Source organism: Nanorana parkeri, unplaced genomic scaffold, assembly GCF_000935625.1.
Source record: "Nanorana parkeri isolate BGI_ZX_2015 unplaced genomic scaffold, ASM93562v1 scaffold191, whole genome shotgun sequence".
Classification (NCBI taxonomy): Eukaryota; Metazoa; Chordata; class Amphibia; order Anura; family Dicroglossidae; genus Nanorana; species Nanorana parkeri.
In genome coordinates this window covers 1,518,936-1,546,324 of record NW_017306459.1, presented here as the reverse complement: position 1 = coordinate 1,546,324, position 27,389 = coordinate 1,518,936, and the positions used below count along the sequence as shown (strand labels likewise).

Sequence of the window (27,389 nt, the reverse complement as noted above, 5' to 3'; positions counted from 1 at the left end):
ATTCAATATACCGTTACATTGCCACGTATTATGCCCCGCACAGCCTAGTTCCCCTAGGCGGATTTTAATGTTTTATGGGATCGTTATGGTGGTGTTTTCATTGTATATTTTTTTGTTGGTTGTTTTTGTTCAGATTTTTTTCTGTGGATCAAAATAAAATAGTTATATCCTTTTATGTGGTATGGAGTGACTCTGAGAAACTACCGGATATTTATTTCATCCTGTTTGGAGGGTTCTAAGTTTTCATATTTTACTGACCTGACCGGATGTGGGCAGATATAGACAGACCTAGGTCTGTTTACATCAGACCACCCATAGTTATTACATAGTCTTTCCTCCATACCAAGATGGAGGAAAAGTTTGAACAAACACGGATGTCACTAATGTGACGTCTCTCTTCTGATCTGACTGGATAGGGACCTATCTAGCATCCCCTGTTGAGACAGAACGGATGGCGTCTTTATCTGTACAAAAGGGGCCTAAACAAAATTGTGTTGAAATATATAGGTTGCCATTGCTGACCTCTTTCTGAAAATGTATTTGCTAGTTGTCTGAATGTTATACTTTTGAGTTACTGGAATTACACTCAGAAAGTAAAATTAGAACTCAGCATCTGCATACTTGTTATGTCTTATTGACTCTGTAATTGCAATTCAGTGAGCATTACAGCCAGGAAGCTATGTATTTCATGCGCTGCAAACGTTTCCTTTAAATGACTTTTGGTAATCTTTACTTAACAACTTATTGGTGTAATGATCATCCTTGTGAAATGCGTGAATGTTTATTCTGTTCTTCTTTGTGCATTAATTATATTTTAATTGAATTTTTCATTAGCTTCAACTTTTAAAAAAAAAAGAGAATAGCAAACAGTAAAGAGATGAACTCTAGACATGTGCACTGCCAAAAATTCGTTTAGTTTCGTTCCATTTTAAATTCGGATTTGTGTTATTTCGTTTTTCAGGATTCGTGTGTGAAAGTCAATTCGGATTCGGAATTCGGACGAAATTCGGTAGCGTTAGTACGAACGTTCGTTTCGTTTTCTGTTCTTATTCGTTTCTTATTCGTTTCGTTCGTTCGTTTGCAGCAAAAGTGACATTTGAGGGGGGAAAAATATTTTTCTCTGTCACTTTGCTCCAACGAACGAAACGAATAAGAAACGAATAAGACCAGAAAACGAAACGAACGTTCGTACTAACGCTACCGAATTTCGGAAATGGAAATTCGGATTCGTTTGCATTCGTTATGTCTGTAATTCGGAATTCGGATACTTCCGAATGTCCGAATTTCCGAAAATTCGTCCGAATTTCGATTCGGAACGAAACGAATCGCACATGTCTAATGAACTCTGTCAGATCCAAAGGCAATGCAGTTATCTAAGAAAACCCCTAACTCTGCAGGGGAAGATATAAAGGAAACCAAACAGGAATAAGCCATGAAACCAGGACAATTCATTTAGCTACAATTGTAGGAATGCATATGTAATCCATATGTGAGAACTCTGCTGTCTGCCACCTTGCTGGTCCATAATTTGTGATTGCATTTGATTTATTCAGCTCAGCCCAGGGCAATGGCAGTAGCAATTACTTTCCTTTATCTATACTTCTTGATCGCAGTCCTGTTCACATTCATTGGACTTTAGTGAACTGCTGAGATTACAAAGTCTTATCACTAAATTCTTACTTTTTTCTAGAAGCCACTTTAAAGCCACTGGCAAACAAAAAAAACCTAGCATGTTAAACATTTCCTAAATTGAAATCAAATGAACAGGAATGCATAATAATAACATCGTAAGTATGCAAAGGTGATTGAGAGTAACATGGGTTATGCTATATATTCAATAAGCTATCAGGCATGTTAACAGACAGGAATGTCTGAGCTGCATTTCTGTCATTTTTATATTAATTCTAGTCTTCTAGCTCCTGAGAGGTCAGCCATACAGAATGAATTGTGCTGCATAGTACGAGTACTAGAGGTTTCTCTGAATGGGCAAAGTACAGGCTTGCTTTAAAGTGGACCTTCCCCTCACTTCTTATATGAAAGCACCAGCATTACAGAAATCAATATGCTAAACTAAATACATGTAAACCATTATTGTTTTCCTCATCCACTGCCCTTTTGCCATTTCGTCATGCTGCTTTGCACCCAGTCCTGTAAAACTGTGCCACCATCTTCATAGCCAATGTCAATGGTGACCAGTTTCTATTCTGCATTTTGTATGGCGGCACACCGATGATCTCGGCATCAGATCTTGCATGTGTGCAGTATGAGATCTGGCCTGATTTTGTATTGTTTACATGTTACCATGGTGCTAAGCGACCAGACACCATAACAGTGTATGGAAACTAGCAAAAAATAAAAGCCTTTTACCCTGAGATTGCAGTTTGCAGATGAGATTTCCCTGTACTGTGTACTGTATATACTTACACTGTGCCAAGCCCGGACCAGTGTAAATGTATAATATGTAAAGCTGTACGTGAGCCTTTAAAGCCACTCTGTTAGACACAATCTGGCCATGCCCACCAACTTGTTTTTCCCGTGTCCCAGGTCTTACGTAATCTTTGCCATGCTCTCATTTTGTCACACACTCTTTTGACCATTTAACTGTAAAGCCAGGCAGATTACCTTTTTGGGCATTGTTAATGTTTACATAATGTTTATACTGTTTAAATATTGCTTGAAATGCGGCTGTGATTTTGTGGGTGTGGTTAAAAGTAAGCATGGTCAGTAGGGTGTTCCTGGATTTAATTTTGAAAATCTGGTCACCTTTCGTAATGACTTGGTTGCATGAACACGGAACTCTAATGGCAGTAATGTGGACAGAGAACACCAAAGAGTTGTGACAGGGATGTTCGCTGGTTTTCATACCTCACAATGGAAAGATCACCACACTAGATCATATAAGCCGTATTAAAAATATTCATTTTAAAGATTGTAAGGCCTTTAAAAGTATGTGGGAAATGCTACAATTATTTTACAAGGTTCCCAGAGTGTTTTTTACAATATCTGTGTAATTCATTGATAACTTACTCTGAAAGCAATAGATTCATGTCTTATGCTGTTGTAGAGCTACCCCCGCAGGTGCCGCTGGTGTAACGGGTCTTTCTGTCCCCTCTGCACCAATGTAACGGCCCAGTGGTGTATCCACAACACATCAACACACCTTTGTAGAGTTTTGTAAAGGATTTAATGTCTAGTCTCTTAGTCAATTATCAATAACACACAATACAATAAATGGTAAACCAATGCACTCTGACACCCAGTGACCGCGGCTGTCTATCCTCTTATGGGGACTTGTGATGTCAGACTGCCTCAGTAGTAAATCTAGGAATAGAGGAATTATACAATAATATCTCCCCTTGGAAGCATCACACCTCTAGACTACTGGCCAGTAATAATGTCCTAGGCTAGCCAACGTTGGGGCCCATACTGTGTAGCAGATGTATAAACGTACATTGTCAGATGGCCCCAGAGGCCTCTCACTGCTCCCCGGGTTGTCCGGAAAGATGATGTCTTTCCCCAGCAGATAGAAGTCCCTCTTTCGTCGAAACGACACTCAAGATGAAGGATAAGTCATCTATGGCCTCTTGCAACACCTCACCGCTCGTCTAGGGTTCCTGGAACACATCACCACTCGTCTAGGGTCATCTGGAATCTCAGACACGATCCCCTCTGGCTCCGTCCACATCCGCCCACTCAGCTGGGCTGACTGGGTCACTCCAGTGGCAGGATCAGCCACATGACCAGGCCGTGATATCCCCACCGCTGATGCGTTACTCAGCCACAGATAAGGCGCTTAATCTCCGACTCTTCATTTCAGCAAACTAAGAACAGTCTCTCAAGTGCTTCGGTGTGGAAACTGTGTGTCCCTGACTGTCAAAGGCGACCACACAGCTCGGCTACCAACAGTCTTGGCTCATACTCTCTCACATCGATCTGAACACTTCGGATCCCTGTCCCCGACTCCGCGCTCTCAGCCGTTACAGTACATAGCCATTCCCCTTCCTCCCGCACAGTACTCTGGGAGTTGCAGTTCTCAAGGTCCCTTCGGCAATGTATCCATATCTGCTCTGTACTGCAATCCCCATAAGTCTCCGCACCTCTTTACACACTGAGGCAATTAAATGTTTGCAGTCAAAAATACCGATCTACACAATAGCACATATATTCATCTATATAGGGGCTACACTGTTAATTAATAAAACATTTTCCTTAATTTAAATTCTGCAGCTAGCATGGACTGATCTCAAATAATACTGCCTGCCATATGTGAAAGCGCAGTGCGGACCTGTGTGCCAAGAATGTATCGGTCCTGACAAGTTACCATTACAGCATATAAATTATGCCTAGCTCGACAAGTGACATTTCAATATTATCACACTTCTGGGTTCCAACATAGCCACATTCCTCATGATCATGGAATTATGTTTTTTGTACAGTATTATATATGCATATTAAACCGCCAGGAAAAATCTGCATTGCTTATTTCTCAGACTTCAGGGATGGTTGATAGACAATTTAATCCAAACTACATTGTACAGTGTAGCAGACCTCTGGAAATCTGTGAAAAGAGACTATATGAAAGAAAGCTCTGTAAGCTCATAATAATGGTACTGGAGATTTTGGTTTTAATGACGAGTTCAAAACACAAATATCTATACATATTCTATTGAATTCACATAGTTTATGTTTATTCTTTTTTTAAAAGTTAAATATCACCTCCAGAAGAGAGCTGGACTATTTTTGGCCATAGAATATCCCTCCCCAGAGGGAGTATTGACACCTACCTGTGTGTCTTAATTACAGATACAGTACTGAGATCTTTGTCAGTTATAATCACAAAAGACCAGTGTTTGTATCAAAGGTGTAATGAAAGTGTCTGCAATTGAAAACAAACTTTAGAGTATTTCAGCAAAAATGTAATTCTTGTTGCAGGGGATGCCTTACATTTGGTTTGTAACTTAGCTAATCACACAGGCAGAAAATAAGTTCATTACATACACATAGGGGAATTTATCAATCTGGAGCAGTTGCCCAGAACAAGAAATCAGCTTCTCTTTTTAGTTTGTTGAGTTAAGATTTGAAAATGAAAGAGAGAAGCTGATTGGTTGCCATGGGCAACTGCTTCATATTTTGTCTGCTCCAGTTTTGATACATTCCCCTCACAGTGTATAGGATGCCTCCAGTTATACTGTGATGCAAGCAACATTTACACTTTGCACACTTATAGAAAATTACAAAATGGCATATAGGAATTATATATGTTATATTGTTAAGTGAAAGTGGCATTTTACATTAAGAGTTACATTTTATGCTCAAGGAGCATAATATGTAACTCTCTATCAAGGTAATTACACTATGTATATTGGGACCATACTATCATCTAACTACAGTAGCAAAGATCTAAATGATTTATATAACAGCTCTACAGTCCAACTGATCTCATATGGGTTTATGTATCAGAATAAAAGCAATACTTAAAGTATTGGATGGTTCATTTTTTTACTGCAGTCTTTACTGCATCCCACCCTCAAAACTAAATTTAGTGAAAACAAAAAACGAAATACCATGATAAATGTATTTGTTTTAAATGGAAGCACGAAAAGCCCCCAAAATTGGTTTAAAGCCCACGTCCAGCTTGGCCAAAAAAATTAATTACTTGCTGACCAGCATTAGGTAAAAAAAGATGCTGTGGCTGCTATACTCTTCCTATCTCTGGTGCTGTCCCCCACATACTCACCTGGTCACCACTCCAATGCCACTCCTCTTCCAGGTTGGATGATGCTCAGCATCATTTAATGCATTCCCGTTAGCCCAGGGAGTCAGGTCCCCCTCCTCGCCTTCGCTAGACTTACAGGACAATGCAACACAGAAAGGTGCTCTGCAGTGTTTAAGATTTACACACCACTGGAGGAAGAAGAGGACCTGTTACATCACCACATCAGACAGAAGACATCTGCAAAAGAGGTGAGCACACAGATATTATTTTTTGCAGAGTGCAAGGATGCACCATTGTGGGGCAATTATGATGGGTCCTATTTTGACTCAGATAGTGCAGTTTGTAATAGCTAAAATGACCATGAACACACAGAAACTCTTGTTTCACAAGTCCATTTGGGGTTATAGCAGGCAAAACACTGATATACTGTAGATGAAAAACGTTTCTTGAGCCACAGGTAAGCATATTTTCTTTATGCTTTATGCACTTATGCCCAGGTTGTGCAGTTGTGTGAAAAAGAAAGTACATCCTCTTTGAACTCTATGGTTTTATGTGTCAAGGCGTAATAACAATTATCTGATTCTTAGCAGGTCTTAAAAGTAGGTAAATATAACCTCAGATGAACAACAACACATGACATATTACACTGTGTCATTATTTATTTTACAAACATAAAGCCAAATTGGAGAAGCCATGTGTGAAAAACTAAGTACATCCTTCCTGCTTCCATAGTAATTAGGAGCCTAAGTAGCAGGCAGGTGTTGCTAATCAAATGCCCTTGATTAATTGATTATCAGCAAGTGTGACCACCTCTAGAAAAGCCAAGGTTTTACAATTTTGCTTGTCTGGAACATTCAGGTATGTGTTAACACAATACCAAGGAGGCAATACATCAACAATGGCCCTAGAGAAACAATTGTTTCTGCCCATTAATCTAGGAAGGGTTATAAGGCCATTTTCAAACACTTTAAAGTCCATAAATACATCTCAGACTCTACAAGCCTCAGATAGCATGTTAAATGTTAAAGCTTATGACAGTACAATTAGAAAAAGACTGAACGAGTATGGTTTGTTTAGAGGGGTTGCCAGGACAAAGCCTCTTCTTTCTAAAAAGAACATGCCAGCATGGCTTAGCTTTGCAAAGTAGCATCTGCACAAACCACAGGGCTTCTGGAACAATGTCCTTTGGACAGACCAGACCAAAGTGGAGATGTTTGGCCATAATGCCACGTTTGGCAAAAACCGAACACAACATATATTCGCACAAATACCTCATACCAACTGTCAAGTATGGTGGTGGAGGGGGTGATGATTTGGGCTTGTTTTACAGCCACAAGATCTGGGCACCTTGCAGTCATTGAGTCGACTGAACTTCTCTGTATACCAAAGTATTCTCGAGTCAAATGTGAGGCCATCTGTCTGACAGCTAAAGCTTGGCTGAAATTGGGACATGCACCAGGACAATAATCCCATTCACACCAGCAAATCTACAACAGAATGGCTAAAAAAGAAATGAATCAAGGTGTTGCAATGGCCCAGCCAAAGTCCAGACCTCAACCTGGTTGAAATGTTGTGGCAGAACTTTAAGAGAGCTGTGCACAAATTCCCACAAACCTCAATAAACTGAAGCAACTTTGTAAAGAAGAGTGGGCCAGTATTCTTCCATAACAATGTGAGAAACTGAAAAACTCATACAGAAAACAATTACTTCAAGTTATTTCTGCTAAAGGTGGTTCTGCCAGTTATTAAATTATAAGGCATACTTTTTCACACACGGCTTCTCCATTTTGGCTTTTTGTTTGGAAAATGAATAATGACATGGTCTAACATATCTTGTGTTGTTGTTCATCTGAGGTTGTTTTCACCTGATTTTAAGACCTGGTAAGGACAAGATTAATTTTATTATGTCCTGATACTTAAAACCATGATTTATTTGTCAAATTACCCATTTTTAACAATGGGTGCATAAACATACAGGCTTATACAACCTTGTTGCCCTAACATGCATGTTCTTGTGTAGGAGACATGTGCATTCGGATTCGGACGCACCTGCAAATCAATGAAATACAGTTGATTTGGCGGTTTGTCCGAACCCGAAATAACAAATGTATTATATGCCCGAATATCCGAAAACTATATTTGGGGGATACATAAATTCGTCTACAGAACGCGCAGGGGCCATATTGGCCGCCAACGTGTTCTGCACATGCCCGTCGCCATCTTGGAGGTGGAGCGTATAATGTCCCATTACGATGACGTCATGCGCTGAACAAGCGTTGGCCACATCGGCATTCTGCACATGCGTGCCGCCATTTTGGAGTATATTTTGGTATACGACAAGATGGTGGCACCCGAACATGCGGGCATCGCCATCTTGGTGTATGCCAAGATGCACTCCAAAATGGTGGCGCGCATGCGCAAAACGCGTTGGCGGCCAATATGGCTGCCGCTCGCTTTGCAAATAATGTGCGGTTTTGGAGGCTCATTGCTTGGTATTCAACAATTCGCCCAAGAAAAATGACCAGGGTTACTTGCTACTACCTAATAATGCGTTTTTTTCATTATGGGTACCTTCACTATGGGTCACTTCATGCAGCATGGCCAACATGTGTTCTTGTTGATTTACAGGACAGTATTTTTTTCTGTACAGTCCCAAACAAAATGTCAGCATCCACAGACCCTAGGAGAGTTAATCTATAAGAGCAGTTTGGAACTGTTTTCTGGAGGCAGAGAAAGTGGATCATACAGCAGTGCTAACATTGATCCCATGCCTGATCATTTCTGCAGAGTTATTTACCTTTACAATGATCATCTGCACATTGCTCATCCTTGCAGGAACTGAACTGTGTCGTTCCACAGCTTTCCGAGACGCTTTCATCGTTATCAATATAAGTGTAAAGGAAGTTATTATAATTCCACAGGGGAGGAGGAAACAAAACACAAAGAGAACTATAGTGTAAGACATGGCGACTTGGCTCACGTTAGAGGACCGCCAGTCGATACAGCAAGCTGTGCCATATGGCTCTGTTCCGTAATTGCCCCAGTGAATTAAAGGTGAGGTGGCAAAAAGAGTCGAGTATGCACAGGCACCGCAAATGAGAATGCTTCCATGTTTATGGCCAAATCTGTTTCCTAAAAAAAGATGATTTTCAATTACAATTCACATACTTAATTATTATATACACAAATGAGCATTATATGTTGCATAATCTTAGGATAGAGTTAAACTGAACCTGTAAAAATCAATTGTCCTTTCTGCGCTTAACTTTTTTAGCCAGAAAAGCTTTTTCTTTGTGCCTCTCTGATTTAGTTTCACTTTGTTATTAGGGCCTGACTTTCCCGGAATTCATGGCTATGCTTCATTAGCTGCCATGCCCCTGACTGCTTCAGTGGGCAGTAAGGACACTCTTATTGAAAAAGGGGTCAAATTCGAGTCAGGAAGATGTCTTTGCTGGTTAATATAGTTAACAACACGCTTGGTTCACAAAGCTTTACAAAATGATAAGGATCTTTATTTTGAGACATGTAACTATCATTTTAAATCTCATTGGGCTCAAAATAACTGTCACTTAAAAAAAAAAATAAGGATTCTTATTCTGGTATTTTAGCTGTGTGAATTGAAGCTATACTGTGTCTAGTATTAACTGAGATGTTTCTTTAAAAAGTGAAAGATGGAGTACAGGTTCATTAAAGGGGTATCACTACCTTTTTTTAAATTTTATTTTATCCCCTGAAAACCAAATCATTTTAGAATTAAGTTTTTTGTTTTACAGGTTTAAAAAAGTGACTCATTCACAACATCAGTGCTTTAAATGGCCGCCAATAATGCTCATCAATGAATAAAAGTAAATGAGCACTGACCAGTGTTTTTACCAGCACTGTGTTACATTCTGTGAACATTTTCAGTTTATTTTTTGAAAGTGTTTAAGGGGAATTCTGCAAGCTTTGCATTGAGTTCTAAGTTCGAGTTAGAACTTTTTCCATGTTCGAAAGTTCGAGTTAGAACCGAACACGGGGGTGTTCGGCTCATCACTAGTAACAGGAGATTCATTCTTTATGAAAACGCCGCATGAATTATTTTTCTTAACATTTCTTTACTAGCCAGCTTGGTGTATAGGAGTGCTTTTAAAAGCAATGCATTGTGCTCATGTCCAAGAAATTGTATAGAATTTCTTATGCTGTGGATCAATGACAATCTTTCAGGAGGTCCTCTCCCTACTTTTGGTCCAGAAGAAGGAAGACAGGAAGCTTGTCTTGTAAAATTAACCATTAGTATAGATAGAGCTCAGCTGTGTTGTTACAAGTGCACTAATATAGCTACAGTCAGCTTTCTGATTTTGATGTCATTTTCACATTTCTGATTATGCAAATTGTGCAATTGTCCATATGTAAACTTACCATAAGTAGGAAAACAAACTTTAATGCAACACACGGTGCTTAGCAATGTTACAGTTGACAAGCTACAAATTCCAAACAGAACGCCGCAGAAAGCATAAAACAAACAAACATGCGTTCCATATATCCACCTGCAAACAAAGACAGAGAAATGTGATATAAAACAGTAAGATTATCAATAGTGATGTCCTGATACCATTTTTTCAAGACCAAGTACAAGTACTTTCCCTCAGGTACTCGCCTATACCAATTACTGATACTTATCCCTTAACCCTAACCCTAAGGGACATGTAACATTTTTTTCTAAAATAATACAGACTAATGATTTTAGGGCAGTTTCTATATAATTATGAAGAACTGTAACTCAGTCCATGATTATTCAGCAATGGAAAATGGCAACTGGCTATAGAGGACTACAAATCTCAGCAATCCATGATTATTCAGCAATGGAGAATGGCAACCAGCAATCATGGATTTGTAGTCCTCTATAGCTGGAGTGTCATGTTATAGGACTATCCATGGTCACACATGTCAGCATTTACACATTGTACATTGTTGTGACTTATGTTGGAGCCTTACACCAATAATAGAACAATAGGCAGTACATAATAGAAATACAACAAAACTGGAACAAATGGGCTTTAACTACCTCCCAGCCGGCCGTTGTGTATACACGGCCGGCCGGGAGCTTCTTGGATGTAACTGGGCGTGTATACACGTCCTGTTACATCCGCCTGCTCGGACGCGGGAAATGCCCGTCATGTGAAAACAGGCAGCGATGCTTAAAGCGTCGCCTATGGCCAATTTTGGGTATGCTAGTTTTTTCAATTTCGCGAGTGCGCGCAATTTTTAAGCTTGACATGTTTGGTGTCTATTTACCCGACGTGACCCCGTCTTTTATATTTTACCAAAAAAGTGGGTAATATTAGTTGTTTCATAACAATGTAAAAAAAAATAAAAACCCCAGTGGTGATTAAATACCACCAAAAGAAAGCTCCATCTGTCCCTAAAAAATGGTATAAAATTCATTTCAGTACAGCGTTGCATGACGGAATAAACGTCAGTCAAAGTACCGCAGCGCTGAATACTGAAAAATGGCCTGGCCAGGAAGGGGGTCTAAACACCTGGTCTTCAAGCGGTTAAGGGTGTGCAGGCATACATAAATATAAAACTAATATTGATTAATTCATAATTAAAATAGATATATACATTTATACATAGACACTGAAACAATTAAAACTGGCACGTGATACCACTTCCGTCTCCCTAGTAGCGCCCTTTTATGAGTGTGTCCGTATCATATTTCACTGTCTATGTATACATGTATATGTCTATTTTAATGATGTTTCTTTATGTATGCCTGCACACCTTTAAAACCCATTCATTAAAGTGGCAGAAAACTCAAACACGTTTTGCCTTTACAGTGCTCTCCTTTTAGCCCTTAACATAATCCCGCTTTTATTTCTATTTTCAGATTTCCCTTTTACCTTTTTTTTGTTAGAAAGCCCTTTGGGTGCACTCCCTCACTCCTCCATTTTTCTTCTACTTTGTGTCTCTCTCCCACCACAGTGCACAATATTTCAGTGAGAGCATGCCACTCTCCTTCACTACATTTCCCATTATATATATATATATATATATGTGTATATATATATATATATATATAAAACATATATTGATGCATAGGAGACAGCACTACCTGTACCACAGCAAGTGATGTAATGCAGGGACTAGAAAAGACAATGCATTCCAAACCCACCCCTCTCCTTCTATACAGACCCTCTCTATTGTTCCTGGTGACCTTTGTCTCTGGAACAAAAAGTGAGGTGGAAACCAACATTTCTAGTTGTTAAAAGAACAAAAAGTAAAGGTAAATCTTCAATGTGGACACAGGTTCTGGTGGCAACTGTCTAAAGGGGAATTTCCCTCACTTTGAAGAGATTTCCTCCTACTTCTTGTGTGTCTCTAGGACAGAAACTAAACCAAAATCTCCCCACAGATAGCCAAAAATAAACCTACAAAGTTTTAACCCTTCCCTACACTATCCAAAACTAAAAAACATGCCTTAACAAACTTTAATTAAAAAAATCAGACTTCTTTTTTGAAAAATTGCATGTATACGAACAGCCCTAGAATAGCATATTGGGAAGTAGCACACACAGGGCTGTTCCAATCTTCCTGGGGGGCTTCAGTCAGTTGGATGAGTTGGACAAGAAACAGCAGCAGTTACTAGGGTTATCATGGACAGACTTTCATAAGGAAACAGTTGTCTGTCTTTGGCCAGTTTGACTCCTGCCATTAATTGGTTACAGACATCTCACAGCGTGTTCTAGTTTCCCCTAATATTCAAGTACGTATCAGTGAGTTTACTATATTCGCCTTGAAGTCTGCATATTTCTATATGATACTCAAAGGGACATCATACCGTAAGGTATTGGGTAGAAACCAATGTAAATGGTTTATGTGTACTGTAATGGTATTGAAAATGTGTTGATAAGATAATTATTATCATAATGGAATAATACAAACAAAGAATAGCTGCAGTTGTTGGTGAGTGGAACTTATTTCTGGAGGCAACAAGACATACTGCTGTGAATAGACTAGCAAGGCCCAGGATGTTAACAATAGCTATTTATATATAATGATATACAACTGCCAGAGTCTCACGATGCATTACTAGCAAAAAGATATATTCTCCTTGAAAGAGACAGATGTATTCATAACTACAGTGTTTGTTGTCAATAAATATCTTAAGTATACAATATTATGTACATTTTGGAACAATATGCTTCCTCATTCATAAGATTGAACAATATGCTTCATCATTCATAAGATTGAACAATATGCTTCCTCATTCATAAGATTGAATGTACAGGCTGTGCTGTACATTGTGCAAATTATAAGGAAAAAACAATTTACTGGGGGGAAAAACATTAAATGTCCATTCCTTATATTTATTTGTGCCATTTGACTATTTACCATGAAAAATGATCTAGTACAGAGGTATGAATTCTACTCCATTACCAAGGTGATTGGTAGCACAGCTGCAGACCAACCTGTGTGCAAAGCTGGAGGTGATGGCTAGAGGGTACAGAATTACAGTCATTCCAAGGTCGCTCAAAGCCAGATTCACTATGAAGTATTCTGCTGGCTTTAACAGCTGCTTCTTCTGGTAGGATATGTACAGCAAGATGCTGTTCCCAAACAGTGAGCACAGACCTGTGAAGAATCAGGAGACACACCATAAGAAGAACAAAGAATCTAAGATACCCATATAATAAAGTGCCATAAGCATAAGATAACACCTGTACAATTTTGATTGGACCAAATAAGCATCGTGTGTCTACAGGTACCACACAACCGTGCCGTACATCCGTAGGCCCGCCAGTCTTTGGTTTAAGTGGCCAGGGGGGAGTTTCATGATTACTGTTGTTTGTGGAAGATCAGACACGCGCCTGAGGTGTGTGCCTGATAAAATTGTTGGAGATCTAACCACCAAGCAATCCTTTACACAAACACTGGTTAAGCATTTAAGCCTTCTGACTACCATATTATGTCTATGGGCACCCTCGGATCCTCAAGCAGTAGCTCTGTCTTAAAGCTACAGTGGCCTTTAACTGCTCCATTTCATACTTCCCACCATGACACAAGCACAATTTGTCTAATGTATACAAATCATAAAAATAACATTTTTATCAAAAGTTATTTCATACTTTGGTCACTGCTTCTTGGGTGGAATCAGGAGGACACAACTGTTATGTTATTCAGTTTTTATTGTGTTTATTCCATAAACTGTAAAACTATCATACAGAGACCCACAACAAATTCATAGATTTAAGTTTTAAATGTGTTGCAAAAATATGGTTTGCTAGCATCCTGTTCTTACTGAATCCACAATGATTGTCTAGTTTCACCTTTTAAGTTGCATTAGTGAAATAAATGAACTTTTGCACGATATTCTAATTATTCAAGTTTCACCTGTATGTCTTCCTCCACACTGGTCGTCATCTACATCCTCCTCCACACTGGTCGTCATCTACAATGCATTCTCCTCCAAACTGGTTGTCATTTACATCCTCCTCCACACTGGTCGTCATCTACATCCTCCTCCACAATGGTTGTCAATTACATCCACCTCCACACTGGTTGTCATCTATATTTTCCTCTATATAAGGGCCATGCTGCACTGGTGGTCCTGTCGCCGGAGAGAACTTGCATGTGTCGCTCCATCGCCAGCTTGAGGAGTGAGGTGATACTTTCTTTTCAGCTTTTTGCAGAGATTGCGCATTGTCTGGGTGCTGAAGAGATAGAGGGAGCGAAACATACAAAGCAGATATGTGTCCTCCATGTATTTTTTAGTGATCCTGTGATTAGTGTCAAGATCGCTGGTGTGACATGGGCCTTAGGCTGCAAGGACAACTGTATCTTTAGTACAAGGACAACTGTATCTTTATTAGACTTCTCTCTTAATTAATCCCTCCCACCCAATGAGTGCAGCTTGTGTAGTGAAATACTTATCTTCCTCCCCGTTCCAACAATCTTCACTGTACAAACCATTTAATGGAGTTCTCCTTTAGGTAGGCTCATTAAAATTGTGAACTCCTGTTTGTATTTTGTATGCAGAAAAACATATATATTGAAGGATGTGTAAGGGCCTATGTCAACAGGCTTTTGTTTGGTTCAAGTGGGTTTTTAATTACTATACAAGTTTACTGAGGCAACAACTCACCATTGTATTTCTAAGTTTATGAGAATACAAAACCCACTTCAACAGGAAGAAGAAGGTCAACTGCAAGTCAATGCCTAATCCCATACCTAGTCTTTACTTTTTCAAGTAACCATTAATGTGTCAAATGCCCTATTGTCTATTAAATCGTTATTTTATCTTGTGAAGTGTTATTTTATCACCTCAAACAGTTCCTTTTTTTTCTCCTCCATGACAGCTATTGAGACTTCTAGGTGTTTCTGTCCTTGATCTGGTGTTATCACATAAGCGATGTGATAATGATAATGTGGTGATGTGGTAATCTTTGTAAATCAGGGGTCTCAAACTCAATTCCCTCGAGGGCCACTCGACAAAATGTTTTCTCCCATCGGGGCCGCTGGCCAAATTTCAAACTTTAAAGAAGAACTATGAGGTGAGTGATTTTCACCTCACTCACCTGACAATGAAACTGTCACACATCGACTCAATAGATAGAGAAGTGAGCGAACGCATACCAGACAAACATTTCACTAAATATAAATTCCATAAAGCTTACCAAATATTAAATAAACCATTCCAACAACAATGTCAGCTGTTTTGGGAATATTTGAATAGTGAGAAATATTTCTTGCAAACTCCATCTGAAAAACAAAGTTATTGAAGACAGTAAGCTGGGCAAAAAAGTCTAATACAATGATATTTTGAGTTTTTATCCAAAGTCTTGGCAGGCAAGTATAATAGTACTCCTCTTACCTAGATGCACAATGGATAATAATTCCTCCTTGTTAATTGTGTTCAAGAAGGTCCAAGTGAACCAAAACCTCAAGCTTTTTAATTTTTTTTAGATTTTAATTGCTGTGTGTATCACCCCTCCCTTTGTACTGGGGACAAATGTTATCTAGAAGTAAAGTATGGGGAAATCCAAAGGTTTAGAGTTGCCCCAGAACGAGAGGTTAGGGGGAATCTTCCAATAGGGACACTGTTTTGGAGACAACTATCTAAGAGGGGTATTGGCCTCCCTTTGGGTGATTTCCTTTTACTCCCCATCCTAAAAGTGCAACAGGAAGTGAATGGAAATTCTCCCAATGGTGCATACACAGCAAAAAAAATATACTGGCATGGGTTAACCCATTCCTACTCTTTCCAAAACTAAAATGAAAGTTTTGACTTTACCTACATTTTATGTCTATTCAACATCAAGAGTGGTCCTCATACTGTTTTCCCTAATCCTGATATTGTGCACCAGCCTAAAACCTTTATGTTATTTTCTCCAAGAAGAAGCAAAATTAAAAGTCATTTATCACTTAAGATGTCATGTAACTGTCATTTGGCACGGCACTGCTAATACTAACTCCTTCACAGAAATAATGGACAGAATTTGATTTTTTTAAATTGATTTATGGATTTATTTATTGTGATATATTGGGTGCAGTTTGAACACTGATAAAATCAAACCTAGAATGAAGAGAGGGTAAGTTAGTTCCACAATTAACCTCATTGTATCTTTCCCTGCTGAATAAGTAAACTTTGTCCAATTTATCTTTGGGTCATGTGACTGCCGCTCTAACAAACCTTGGTTTTAGCATTTTGAACTAGACTGAGGTGGATGTACAGTAGCTGCAGAGTAGATCTCCCTTTTCTGGACTGTACAGCATTTATTATAATGATCTTTGTCTGTCTATGAAGTTGTTCTGAGGATTTTGCTAAACTTTTAATGTGATTTCTCATTCTTGATATAGATGTTATCAAATCCCTATTGGTTCTCTGATGTGTGTATACTACAGATCTTTTTATAAGTAATAGAAAATGCTGTAATATAACAGACTCCCTTCCTAGGTTTTGGAGATATCAATGGTGGTTATATAGGCATGGACTGATTCTTTAAATTAATGCTCCGGGCATAAAAAAACACTAAATGTGGCATTAGTAAACTAACATTGTGCTTCTCCACTGGCAAAAAATGAAATAATGTAATACGCAACAACCCGAGAAAGCTTATAAAGTCCATAGAAAACCTTACTAACAAAGTATAATTTATTCAACATACATGCAGATCAAGATGCAGTTGCAGTATAATAACCTTATGTAGACACATTTTGTGAAACAAAATGCATGTAAATATGTATAAAGCAGGAAAAATTGTCCCATAGCAGTGCATTATGGAGTGAGTCAACTGTAAAATAACAGTATACATTCCAGAAATATCTGATGACTGAGATCCTAACCTAGCAGGCTCATCAATGAAAAGGGTTTCAGAGAGATGCATTGCTCCTAAATTACAGCTCTGAAAAGCAATTTATCATATTTATTCTTCTGGCTCCTATTGTTCTTTTTCATATTTCATACTTCAGATTCCTGTCTCCATACTTGGAATAAATTAAACCTAAAGATAAAAATATACATGCCTCGCCAGGGACCATCTCAACCCATGTAATCTTCCCCGCCAAGTTGACTATATGTGGATATATCAAACAAAAATGCCAGATACTGGTTCAAGTATTTGGTCCTTGGTCTTTTGATCTTTAAGCTTAAAATTAGCATGAAACTGTGGACTCCAGGCTTAGAGGGTCTGTAGGTCTATAATACAATTTTTGTATATCCTGTATGTGGATATACAGTACCACAACCATACAGGTGAAACTCGAATAATTAGAATATCGTGCAAAAGTAATTGCAGTAAGTGCTGCAAAAGGGGCCCAAACCAAGTACTGAGTACATATGCATGCTTGTACTTTTCAGAGGTCCGATATTGTTCTATGTACAATCCTTGTTTTATTGATTGCATGTAATAATCTACTTTTTTGAGGTTGTGGATTTGGGGTTCTTGGGGTTTTCATGAGCTGTAAGCCATAATCATCACAATTATGACAAATCACGGCTTGAATTATCTTGCTTTGCATGTAATGAGTCTATCTCATATATTAGTTTCACCTTTTAAGTTGCATTAGTGAAATAAATGAACTTTGCACGATATTCTAATTATTCGAGTTTCACCTGTATCTGATAATTACCCTTTCATTTTATAATCCAAAAATTAGACGACTGGAAGCTATGATAATACAAAACAACATTGGTCAAATGTCTTATGTACATGGACTTGTAGGGAACTGAAATTCATGGAAATACAAATGATTGTATAGATCACTACATCCTGAACTAAAAAAAGAAGATATTACAAGTGTAATGTTCCAGTCTTAGCTGATGTCCATTGACAACAACTGAACTTAGCTACCCAGACAGTCACTACATTTTATAATACCCGATTAGTGCACTTGCCATGATCTTCATAACTTGGATAAAGTGATAATGATACTTTAAATGTCAGAAATCAGGAATCAGAAATGTAGGAGCATGTTGCTCTATAATTGAACACTGAGTACTGTTGAGTCAGTTTTCTCCCCCCAGCCAAATACTGTACTGTGTTTGTCTACCTTTCTGCTTGATTGAGTTCAGTCTGTGAAGCAGTTAAAGAAAACTTGTTGCAAACCTGAGAAATTTAAACTGGGCATATGATAAAAAAAAGATCAGTGGATCTGATAGATAGCCATGACAACCTTCATATTTCTTTTAGTATGGCTTTCTTTTAAAAGGTCAATCTACAAAAAAGTGATAGTAATAGACTATCATCTCAAAACAAATTAGTAAACTAAATGTGAGATTGTAGTCTATAAGGGGACCGAGCTTCGATCTGTGAGTACTTTACAACACACACAGGGACCATGGGAGACAAAAGTAGCCCCCCTACAGAAGGAAGGACAGTGTCAGCACCAATTCAGAGATGGTTTGAGGATCTACAGCTGAGTGATACATAATTAAGCTACATTTTACATTTTTATAGGGTACTTGAATGCATTGTTAAGATTTAACTCCTGAATTTAGTGTCACTTTAACCCTTTCGCTGCCAAGCCCTCTGGAACATTTTTCAAATCAACTGGCCAAGCCATTTTTGAATTTTCTGCAATTTTTTCCTATTGATTTGATTTTCAACTGCTGCGTTGCTAGCGTTTGTAAAAGACCCCCCAAACCATATATTTTCTGAAAGCGCAGGCCCGGTAGAATAAAAAGATGGTGATACTAAATTTGTAGGCCCTGCGATAATTGCGCAAATGTTTCTCAAATTAATATTAAACCGATAAAAATACACAATTCAATTGTTTGGCTTGTGAGCCGCTGATGACAGCTATTAATTTAAAGGGGACAGTCTGCTGAACAGTTATACTATAAGCTGATGGTCGCTAAAGCGACCATCAGCTTATAGTAGAACTGTAAATGCCAGGTCCGTATGGCATACTGACATGGCCAGCTGGAAGCACTTTTGTAGGTCCGTATGCCATACGTCCTTGGCAGCGAAAGGGTTAAGCTTTCCTTGAAGCTGAAAGAGTGTTGTGAAGCAAACAATGCAGAGTCACTTATGCATAACAACTTTGTACCACATTCACTAAGGGAAAATTTGCTAGCAAAGTGAACAACTTAGTGTATTTTGCGCTCCATAAGGCGCACCGGTACATAGGACGCAGACAGTTTCTGTGACAGAAGCTGTGACAGAAGCTGCAGTAAGTGACTGCTGAGACAGGTGGTGCTGTGATTACAGCGCCATGGTCTCAGTGATCACACAGAGCAGACGAAGAACGGATGTTCTTCGTCTGCTCTAGGGGCTCTATGGTGAGCTCCGATCCTGCGGGTGAGCTCCTATCGCGTGGGGACCCGAAAACCGTGGTGGGGAGGGGGGGTTTGGGGTTGCGCCGCTGCCGCCGCCGCTCTGAATAGACCACTTGTATTAAACCAGGACTCTGCCCAATCATGTCTCACCTATCTGATGGCGTCAAACTACACAATTGGGCGGATCTAGATGTCACCGCTAACTCTGCCCAATTATTTTATTGTTTTATTTTTTATTTAGTTGTCGTTATGGACAATGCTGGATATGCTCGGATCAAGGGTCTAGCTTAGAATTTTAGGGGGGACCCCACGTTCCCCCTCATTTTTTTGGGGTGGAGGGGTTCCTTTTTCAAATTCCTGCCAGACCTTAAGGGCCTGGTATGACTTTAAGGGGGAACCCCACACACCTTTTTTTTTTACATGGGGTCCCTCCTAAATATTCCTACCTGACCCTAAGGGTCTGGTATGACTTTTAGGGGGAACCCTATGCTTTTTAAAAAAAGGTCCCTCCTAAAATTCCTACCAGACCTAAAGGGTCTGGTATTTTTCGGGAGGGGGAACTGCACACCAAGAGTAAAAAAAAATGTAATATATTTTTAGAAATGTCAGTTTTGCTGCAGCAGGTTCTATACATCCTACAGATCCCCCACTTCACAGGACCCCCCAGGCACAGTATTTAAAGGAATTTTTCATTTGTATTCTTACCCTTTAAGTGATGTTAAAACCACTGCTCCTTTAAAAACGGTATTTATTTATTTTTTTCCCACAAAATGTTTATTGTTTTCAAAAAGACAATACAATAAAACAGAAAACATATTGAAATAACTCAAAAAGCATAGTCAAAGTAATCAGAAAATGTTGTGGGGATTACATATAACAGGCTTATTTAGGAATGAACAACCAAGTAGGACCCTTGGCTACATAGAACACATAGAGGAAACCACTGTAAACCGTCAATAGAGTAAACCACTAATAGAGTGCACCACTGTAATCCAATTCTGGAGATTTAAGCCTCATTAGTGAGCAAAAACAGGTACATATCTGCTAGTAATGCCCATTGGGAGCAGTAGACAACATGGAGAGTGAAGTAAAGAAAAGGGGGATTAAATAGGTATAAACTGTAATAGGGCCGGTAGGCATTTAACTCAATTCACAGGAGATTCCATTGTTTGTTTTCATTGATTCCTGTCCCCCCAGAGCAGTACCCGGACCCCCATACACCTTTTATGGACAATAACTTGTATATAAGCACTCTTAAAGGGGACAATCATTTTCGAAAGTTCGACCCCCATTGACTTGCATCAGATTCGAGTTCGTATTCGAACTTTTCAGCCGTTCCGGTGCTCAAATACGAGCTGAAAACGGGGGTGTTCGGCCCATCACTAGTCTGTAGTTACCTGTAAAATACTTTTATCCCTTCTTAAATAGAAGCACCACATTGGCCATGTGCCAGTCTATTGGTATCAAGCCAGTCTATAAATATTAGAAACAATGGCTTCTTGAGACTGTGGCACTACCATCCCCATTATGGACTTGAGCTCCGCCATACACAGACCTGAAGAAGGTATTTAATATATTTGACGTTTCTTTGTCCCCAGTCAACAACTATGAGTTATCTTGTAAGGGACCTGCATGCTCAGATCCTGGTCTTTTTACTGTTATTATATGTAAAGAATTTTTGTTGGCCTGTCTTACTTTCTTTTGCAACCTGATATTCGTGTTTAAGTTTTGCATTCTGTATTGCTTTTTTACACATTTAGTTTTATTCTTTGTCGTTTTAAAATTATGAAAGTGTTCCTTTATTTTTTATATCTTTTTAATACCCTTTTCTAATTTATTACGGTTTTAACATTGGACGTGATGTGTTACTTTAAGCTTATTGCCCACAATAATATATTTTGCAGTGTATTTACAAACATTTGAAAAATTCCCATTTCTGTTCTGTTTTTTTTTTTACGGCAATAATAGCTCCCGATCTTAGTCCCGACAGCATTGGGAAAATATGTATTGTACTGCATTATGGTCATTGTTACCCAGATTTTCTTTTACATGAACAATTGTAATATGCTTTGCATTGTTTGACAGATCCAGCAGAGCATACTTTCTAGTTGGGGCTTCTATAAACTTTACCACAAAATTGGCATGCAATAATTTTCTAAATGTATACTTTTACTGTTCCAGAGGTACAATTCAATCTCCCAATTCAATCTCAAATTAATATTTTACAAAAGACACTTAAATTCTTTAACTGAATCACACTGTAAATAATACATGCTTGTTTTCCAGGAATAGGCTGTGAAAAGTTTTTTTAATCATGAACTCTTTGGAAAGGGGTAGCATCTGGATTCGTAGAAGCATCTTTATTTGCATTACAATGTTTTGTAATTAATAATTCATGCAGAAAATGTTTCCTTTTATCTACTGCTCTATGTTGCATACTAAGGCCCCATTCACACAGGGCGATTTTGGGAATTCCTGCATCAGGAACCTATGGTTTCCTGCAGAAGGCCCCAAGACCACAAGGAAGAGCTCCCAGCCTTATGAGTGCATTAAAATGCTAAAGTAACTGGGACCTCACCTGGGAGAGGCTGAACCCAGATGGAAGTTGTGTCACTTCATAACACCGAGGTAGGGACTTATGAACATTGGTCTGCAGGCTATGGATCGACTATTTTGTTACTAAAATTTATAGATTTACACTGGCCTTGTAGGTGGAAATAGAGGCAGAGAAATATCATGAGTATGCTGCCATGTAGGCACCAGGAAAGCCCACATAATATTCATATGCAATATTCCATGTTTATTTGGATATAAATGTTTTCTAAATATTTTTCAGTCTTGGCCATAATAAATAAAAAAAGAAAATATTTACAAATCCACTATACCTTGCCTTTAAATATGAAAGCTGTGGAAGAAACTATCATGTATTTCTTAGTATGTACTATCCTTTTAAAATTAACACAAGGAACATATTCTGCTCATGGAAACCCAGATTGCATCATGTCATCAGCTTTTGACTATATTGTACCTGAATGTGAAGCTACAAAGAATATTAAAGCACTAGACTTTCTCCCATTAAAAAGATGACGCCCCATGGGGAAAAATAGGACCCTGATGTATAAAGCTGTCATAGCCAAAGTGACCTGTCAAGTTATATTATCAAAAGTGGAAATTTTGCTTGAGAGACCACTTAAGTCTGCCTTGATGAATTAGACTCACAGACACATACAGTGTAAACATAAGTTTTACTACTGGCTTAAAAAAGGTAGAACAAGAAGTTCCTTTATAATCGACAGGAGCTTCCAAAACCTAAGCAGAAATGTGAAACCCTTTCTAGCTTTACATGATGGCAGAGATCATTGAATATATTTTCTGCACACTCCATCTGGGCTTCTTTTAGCATCCAGTTATTTTATTGCTGCTGCTTCCATAATATGGAAATGGTGGCAATGTACACATTAAGAAACTTAAAACGGACCTTTACACTCAAAAATCTAATTCTACCAATGCATCACTCTATGTATGATGATTAATAATAACATAGACATGTCAGGTGTAAAATGCTGAGATTTGGTAATACTTACACTTGCAGAGCATTCACTTCCTGCTTTGAAAGGGCAACATTATTTCAGTTTGCCAAAGCAATGCACACTGGGATTGCCTTGTCATCAGCAGAGTATTGATGGGAAATCTCATCTCAGTGAAAGGCATTTTCCTCCCCTGAGATGATGTGCAAGGTCACATGTCCTAGTCACATGTGCCAGATTTTATAGGAAGTAATAGAAGAGCTAGTAATCTGCCCTTAGTAAACATGGCCACTGGCAGAAGACTGGGGAGTAAAAGAGAAATCAGGTATGCAAAGAATACAATGCCTGCAATTATCTATATGTATGGGTTTGTTGATTGTCATTACTAAACATTTCTAAAGGTGTGTTTGTTGTTATTTTAAAGATATGGGTAAAGGTCCGCTTTAAGCACAATCCGTCCATAAGGAGGAATGTTCTCAAAAGGAAATGATGTTGGAATACAAAATAGATATTTTGCATATTAGTAATGTTTTAAGCTGGTATATTCGCTTATATTTTATGTTAATATCATGAAGAAAAGTCCTTGTTCTAAGCAATCTCAGCAATGCCACTGTGAAAAGCCTTTAATGACAGTCCAAGTTGTTATGTTTGTTCATCTTTGTACTTATATAAATAAAGCAAAGATGACTGATGACTTCAGAAATACCAATGTGACACCATAACATTCCTAGAATCCTAGAATGGCCATCATAAATTACAATAAGATAATAATTAGCAAAAATATGGAAGCAAGCTGTTAACCTTGAATAAAAATGTGCAGAAATGCAGCGTATGTGCCCAATTAATAGTCATGCAATGCTCTGTTATATGCTGTCAGATATGACCAAGTGTAGGAATCATATTCTTTATCTGCAAGTATCAATAAAGGAGATCAATAATGATTTTTGTGTTCATCTGTAATCTTACTTGCTGGTTGTACGTAGAAACACTTAGCAGTGTATTTAAAAAACGCTCCAGTTTTTCCACCACATTATGGCCTTCAGATGGAGCAGAGCAGCATATGTGTGAATGAGCCATTGAGAAGCAGCTGCTGTCACCCATTTAAGTTAAAGTGGCACTAAATTCAGGAGTTTCAAGTACCTTAATTATTAAAGTGACATTAAAGTCAATTTTTTCCCTCCCCCCAATGTTGATGTCAGCACTTACCTTAAATGATGTTTCTTAATCCGATCTTCCTCTTCTTTCCTGTCCTTTTCAGACTTCTCTGCAGCGCTGCGGCGGGTGTCTGATCCAGTGATGACTTCTCTGTCCTTGCTGGCACTTCCGATCCCACGGTGTCTGCATGTGGGTGCACGCGTCCACAGACTTACCTTGTGTCTCTGCTCGTCTCCCGGCCGAAAATCCGAACTGCACATGCGCCCGCCCCAAGATGCTTTGCGGCCGCCTGAGCAGTTTCGGATTTTCGGGCGGGAGTTTGCAGCGAAGACGGGGTAAGTTTAAACCGCTGTTAAAGCGTTTAAAAAAACAACTTTTTCCATATATCTACTGCTTGCTAGCAGTAGATATATGCAAAAAAAACGGAGGGTTTAGAACCTCTTTAACAAAAATGTATCTTATTTGTATGTCACTCGGCTGTAGATCCTCAAATCATCTCTGAATTGGTGCTGACACTGTCCTTCCTTCTGGAGAGTGGCTACTTTTGTTCCCCATGGTCCCTGTGTGTGTTGTAAAGTAGTCACCACACCCATGATAGACTACCATCTCACATTTAGTTTACTAATTTGTATGGAGTTTGTAGTCCATCACAGAAGGGAGCTTGGGGCAGTGCCTACTTTACAACACACACAGGGAACATGGGGAACAAAAGTAGCCACCCTCCAGAAGGAAGGACAGTGTCTGCACCAATTCAGAGATGATTTGAGGATCTGCAGCTGAATGACAAATAAGATATATTATTTTTGTTAATATTTAAGGTACTTGAATGCGTTTTTAAGATTTAACACCTGAGTTTAGCGTCACTTTTTTATGATCGGGTGACAGTAATCGTATGTAATATTATTACATGTGGTTAGAAATAGATCACTATCCCTGGACGCACGATAGATGTGTCCCGGGGACCTTCGTAGGTTCCTGTCACAGGGATCCCAAAAGAACATTCACACTATAGTGTGAAAGTAGCCCGGATTTACCATTAGGCAGATTAGGCATGTGCCTATAGGTACCATTCATAGAGGGGCACCGTGCAATTACCTACTCTGCCTAATTCCCGGTGTTGTGTGAAGATACAACATCGGCAATAACAAGGAGTGTGCATTCTGCACAAAATGCACCCTCCTGCTCCAAGACCAGCAGGGGAAGGACCCTGGCACTGCAAAAGGCTGCCCTATAAAATGCCTGTCTAATGCGGACAGGCGTTTAGGGCAGCCTTGTGCAACGCCGGGGGACTTCTCTGCATATGTGAAAGCCGGCAGGTCCCGCAGCAGGTAAGGGCTCCGGCTCAGGCTAAACAGATTTCCATTTGTGCCTGCAGGTGCCGGAAATGAAATGGAAATGTGAAGACTCCAGTCTACATGAGTTGAAATCAGGAGCACCATTAACAGTAACCAAAGTAATAAACAAAATAATATACAAATAAATAATCTTAACAACTGTTGGATCCAAGAAGGGGTCTTTGGGTACCCAACAGCCCAAATAGTGCGTCTCCTAAAAACTGATCCCATGTCCCCAGCCGCCCCCCAACCAGCTTAAGTACAGTTACTGCTCCCAAGTTCCAAGGGGCCAGGCCCCCTGACAAATATTGACACCAACAGGGGGAAGCACCCATACCAGCTGATGGCCCCCCATTTGTGTCACTGACTCAGAGTTTCTGACCCTCCAAAGACCCCCCTAACCTGCCATGCTGCCATGACATAAAAAGGGGCATTGCAACCACCAGAAACCACAAAGTTAAGTGAGGGCAGGTGGGACAACCTGCTTCCTCTGTCGACTTTCCGGAAAGAATGCCCTTCAGCCCTTGCAGTCCCAACCCATGCAGCTCCTCCCGGGCACCTGACCCCAACCTCCAATCAGGTAAGATCAACTAATTCCCATTTTATTTTAACCCCTTCTCCAGGGACTATTCCTCCCCCAGTCATGCAGCCCCTCCACTCAGTTTCTCTGGGTCTGTCTTTAGAAAAGTACAGTGCCATCAAGACTTGTGAAGTATTAAAAGTGAAATCTTTTTATACAAAAAACATAGATCCACATTTTACAAAATGTTTTTAGAAATGAGTAGTTTAGGTCTAAAGCCTTATTTTGAAAGCCTTATAAGCTATTAGGGCATATCTTAGAAAACCAATTCTATTGTCAAGAATCTTTAAACACATTGCTACATACGGTTCATTATTCATAACCATAATGTTACCTCCCTTATCAGTTGGTCATTAGACTTTCATTTTTGCCAAGAGCTGGTTGTTGTTGAGGGGTTAAGGTATTCAAATTCACCATCTCCTAATGGTGCTTGTTTTTTGCCTACTTTGCAGACCTACCGCATCTCTTTGCAGTTTCAGCTAGCTTGCTTAAAAAGGGAGTCTTCTTTTTAAGGAATTATTTAAGTTCTGCATTATGGGGGACATTATTGACATCTTTATTATAAGTGTACATATTGCAAGTACAATGTAGCCATGCGTGAATATATGTTTAAGATAGTTTGTATCATCGAAATCCTTTATATTTGTATATTTCTCATTATATATATTTATCTTAGATTGCTGATTGGACCATTGTTTTTCTAAGTTTCTCTAAGTATTGTGAGATTTAGCTTCCAATGGTAGCGCATAAAGGACGCATCCACTCGCTGTAATCTTCATTCAAGGGCTTCCTTGCCCACTTTTATTAAATGAAAGTTCACAAAACAGAACAATTACCCTCGCAGGGGTTCTTTTGCATCTCATGGCAGCACCTGCCCATCCAGCCTCCTGGCTTTACATTTGCAGCACCGCTGCTCCGGCCTCAGGCCACTGTCTGTTCCTCCAGACAGCCTCAGTCGTGTGCTCACCTGCACACTGGGGTTTTCTCAATCCGCAGAACCCTGCTGCATGGGAAGCCGGCCCATGCTACCTCGGGATGCCGATATTGGTACTCGGTATCGACGAGTACTGATAAAAAAAAAAAAAAACAGCTTTCACTGCTATATTTACCTCCTCAACATTACTGTGCCTCACACACAGTCACTGTTCTGTGGTCCAACCCACTTTGTTGAGCCCAGACCATTATGGAGACACCAGCTGGGGGAGTATCATCACACTGGCTTTATATTACTGCTGTACAAAATGTAATGGCTTGTGAGTGTCCACTGCCACTGTCAGACAAGGATAGAAAAGTCCTGTGACATCATGTGTCCTTAGAC

At 39.2% G+C, this 27,389-nt stretch overlaps 1 protein-coding gene across 1 annotated transcript in view; it reads right to left on the bottom strand.

The window, feature by feature from the left end:
• LOC108786085 (opsin-5-like) overlaps positions 1–27,389 on the bottom strand; it is a 39,479-nt gene that overhangs the window by 5,415 nt on the left and 6,675 nt on the right. The window contains exons 2-5 of the mRNA XM_018555304.1: positions 15,373–15,457; positions 13,168–13,330; positions 10,115–10,242; positions 8,514–8,848 (exon numbers count right to left, since the gene is read on the bottom strand). Of these exons, the coding sequence (XP_018410806.1) occupies positions 8,514–8,848; positions 10,115–10,242; positions 13,168–13,330; positions 15,373–15,457 (711 nt within the window). The remainder of the gene's footprint in view (positions 1–8,513; positions 8,849–10,114; positions 10,243–13,167; positions 13,331–15,372; positions 15,458–27,389) is intronic.